The sequence below is a fragment of the Limulus polyphemus genome, unplaced genomic scaffold (assembly GCF_000517525.1).
Source record: "Limulus polyphemus unplaced genomic scaffold, Limulus_polyphemus-2.1.2 Scaffold3560, whole genome shotgun sequence".
Lineage (NCBI taxonomy): Eukaryota > Metazoa > Arthropoda > Merostomata > Xiphosura > Limulidae > Limulus > Limulus polyphemus.
The window spans coordinates 20668-24639 of NW_013669170.1; the positions used below are offsets into that span (position 1 = coordinate 20668).

Sequence of the window (3972 nt, forward strand, 5' to 3'; positions counted from 1 at the left end):
AACAAACATGTAAACATGTTTTTACATTAGTGACTTTAATTCTATTTTAATAATAAACCATGTACAACAAACATGTAAACATGTTTTTACATTAGTGACTTTAATTCTATTTTAATAATAAACCATGTGCAGTGAATTTGATCATGTTGTTAAACCACTTTTACTCCCCTTAAAATAAAATAATTCAGAATAATAATTAACTGTTGCTCTTTCTTTTCTTTTTTTGTACCTGTAGACCTAAGAAAGGAATTCAAATTACTGACGAATTCAGCTGTGATAAGTGAGTAATCCTGCAACTATCTTACAACCAATTAACTCTAGGGATCACGGTAATTTAAGGTCACTCAAAGTGCAAAATTGCATATCTATTTTCAAAATGTAATAAAAAAAAAAATTATATTTAAAATTTCAATTAATTTATGCTGGAAAATGGTCTAGAAATTATGTCAAAAGATTACCTTATGGCTCACTAATTAATTTTATAAATAAGAATTATAGTTACAGAATATAACATTTTTGAACCAACATTTAAAAAAAACTTGTGGTGTAGTGGAGATGGTACAATAAATAGAATGAAAAAATTGGGTTTATTTTATTTTGGGATGGTATTGACTTCTTAGAATTTTCTGCCTAAGCCTACAGAAAATTTGTTCGAGAAAAGCGGGTTGTTTTACCTTGTAGATGATAATGTATTAAAAGTATATAATTGTCTATACAATTCATAAAAGTAACTTTTTTTTACTACATCTTGGAGTTTTGAAGTTCAACAATGCTTACAAATGTGAAATAGAAAAAGAAACTTTACTTTCCGTATATTATTAAAGTAATTTTGTTACTTTAAAAGTTATTTTATTAATTTAATTATTGGTAGTTTGTATTCTAGATGCATAATTGATCCTATAAAATGTGTGGTGTTTGTTAACAAACAACGTGTGGTGTTTGTTAACGAACAACGTGTGGTGTTTGTTAACGAACAACGTGTGGTGTTTGTTAACGAACAGCGTGTGGTGTTTGTTAACGAACAGCGTGTGGTGTTTGTTAACGAACAGCGTGTGGTGTTTGTTAACGAACAATAATGCTATAAAGAAGTATTAAACGTTATTAAGAAGAGGATTTTTTTTTGTGTTCCATGTAAATCATCTACAGTTCCTTAGTGTATTTTAATTGAAAGTGTTTTGAGGCAACCGTGTAATAGAAAAAGATCCATAACCTACTGAACTTACTGGAAGTAAGTGTGCTATAAGAAGGAAAAGAAACATGTATTTGCTAAATGAACAGATGTAATTAAAATAAAATACAAGTTACCTAATTTTTGATTTATAACATACAAGGATTACAGAATTTTAGAAGTGAAGTCAATGTTTTACTGATTCAAAATATTAAATTGAAAACATTAAGAAGTAATAAACTTGCTAGATGGAGAACGTATTTTGAATATATTTTTTTTAACTTCAAAAAAAGTTAACAGAAAGGTTTAATTAGCCCATGCTGGCTTAGCAGTAAATGTAAGGTCTAATAACGGTACAAATGGGAGGTTCGAAACCCACCCACAGTGAGTGAAGCACAGATAGCACTTTGTGCTTAACAACAAATAAAAGTTATTTTTATTAACCAACTGAAATTATATGAAAATAATTGGTGTTTGTTGTTGTTTACTTTAGATCTTTATCAAAAAAATTACAATATAAATAATAAACATTACCAAACAACTACCACTCTGGTTAATTTTAAAACATCAATGATAAAGCTGGGCAGTTACAAGAATTTGTTAATTTCGTTAGTCTTGGATTTTACTAATCACTTACATTCAATTTCTACATCACAATCCACAGCAGAGGGTGGGCAGGTCAAAGAATGAGTTAGGCTCTACATCACAATCCACAGCAGAGGGTGGAGCAGGTCAAAGAATGAATTAGGCCTCTACATCACAATCCACAGCAGAGGGTGAAGCAGGTCAAAGAATGAATTAGGCCTCTACATCACTAATTATATTTTCAATTTATCTTTAAGGAAATAAACTCTGTAATAAGATTTTCAAACAATAAAAAAAGGTCTAAGTAAAAACCTTACTTTGTGCATTTCCTTTATTAAATAAATGCGTTAATTTAGAAATGAGAACTTAAGTGTCAAAACTTAAAGTAATAAACGTGTAACTCGTTGAAAACAAAAATAAAGAAACTACTGATTTAATAAAATAAAAAATGAATTATGAAGACATAAAAAGTTTATTCTTACTTGTTCTATCAAAGCCAACAATTTGAACAGCGTGATTCCTGTTGGTTTCACAATGAAACTGAATGACTCCACCGAGATAATCTTGCCACCCTGTAGCATCCACTGCTGCAACTAGAGGGCCATGCTGATAGATAAGCTGCAACATTTCAACTTCATTTCCTGTAAAACTATTAAAGCAGTTTATTTGAAGTTCTTAACAATCAATCTTTTTTTTTTAAGTAAATTTGTTTGAGACAGAACAAGTAATGAAAACTATGATAATCCTCAAACGTAATTTGGCCTAATTCATTCTTTGACCTGCTTCACTCTCTGCTGTGGATTGTGATGTAGAGGCCTAGCTCATTCTTGGATCTGCTTCACTCTCTGCTGTGGATTGTGGTGTAGAGGCCTAATTCATTCTTTGATCTGCTTCACCCTCTGTTGTGGATTGTGATGTAGAGGCCTAATTCATTCTTTGACCTGCTTCACCCTCTGCTGTGGATTGTGATGTAGAGGCCTAGTTCATTCTTTGACCTGCTTCACCCTCTACTGTGGATTGTGATGTAGAGGCCTAATTCATTCTTTGATCTGCTTTACTCTCTGCTGTGGATTGTGATGTAGAGGCCTAATTCATTCTTTGATCTGCTTTACTCTCTGCTATGGATTGTGATGTAGAGGCCTGGATTGTGATGTACACTATACGTAGGCCAAAACTGAAGCAGTAAAGATGTACTTAATATCTTTATTTATCTTGTAATGGTGAATAATTAATAACTAACAACAAGTAGGAAGAGACAGACCGTAAAGAATAAAGTACAAAGAATTCACAGCAATAACCATTCCAGCTTTATTTCTTGCAAAATCAGATATTGGTTCTGTGCAATCAAGTTCATGTATTAATTCATGTTTGATGATCAGCATAGACAAAGAGTTTAATTTGGTCTTGCCACCTAATTAAGCGAATACCACTTTGAATCATTTTTATCTTCCTGAATGACCATTCTCTGTCGTCGCAGTTGGTCACCATCATTGATGGGTGTTATTTATACATTTGGAAACATAGACATCAGATTATTTTTGTTCCAAAAATGTTTTACTGACTGGAGTGTTTGTCTAATAAACTAATATTGAAGAAATATTTACTGATATTTTACTGACTGGAGTGTCTAATATTGAAGAAATATTTACTGATATTTTACTGACTGGAGTGTTTGTCTAATAAACTAATACTGAAGAAATATTTACTAATATTTTACTGACTGGAGTGTTTGTCTAATAAACTAATACTGAAGAAATATTTACTGATATTTTACTGACTGGAGTGTTTATTAAATAAACTAATATTGAAGAAATATTTACTGATATTTTACTGACTGGAGTGTTTATCTAATAAACTAATATTGAAGAAATATTTACTGATATTTTACTGACTGGAGTGTTTGTCTAATAAACTAATACTGAAGAAATATTTACTAATATTTTACTGACTGCAGTGTTTGTCTAATAAACTAATATTGAAGATATATTTACTGATATTTTACTGACTGCAGTGTTTGTCTAATAAACTAATATTGAAGAAATATTTACTGATATTTTACTGACTGGAGTGTTTGTCTAATAAACTAATACTGAAGAAATATTTACTAATATTTTACTGACTGCAGTGTTTGTCTAATAAACTAATATTGAAGATATATTTACTAATATTTTACTGACTGGAGTGTTTGTCTAATAAACTAATATTGAAGATATATTTAC

General features: G+C 30.3%; 1 protein-coding gene across 1 annotated transcript in view; it reads left to right on the plus strand.

Moving 5' to 3' along the window:
* The window catches only part of LOC106469585 (cathepsin O-like), a gene marked incomplete at its 5' end in the record, with an annotated part of 31065 nt that overhangs the window by 18596 nt on the left and 8497 nt on the right, over nt 1-3972 (plus strand). Inside the window, 2 exons of the mRNA XM_022398161.1 lie at nt 236-280; nt 2473-2477. Coding sequence (XP_022253869.1) covers nt 236-280; nt 2473-2477 — 50 coding nt within the window. The remainder of the gene's footprint in view (nt 1-235; nt 281-2472; nt 2478-3972) is intronic.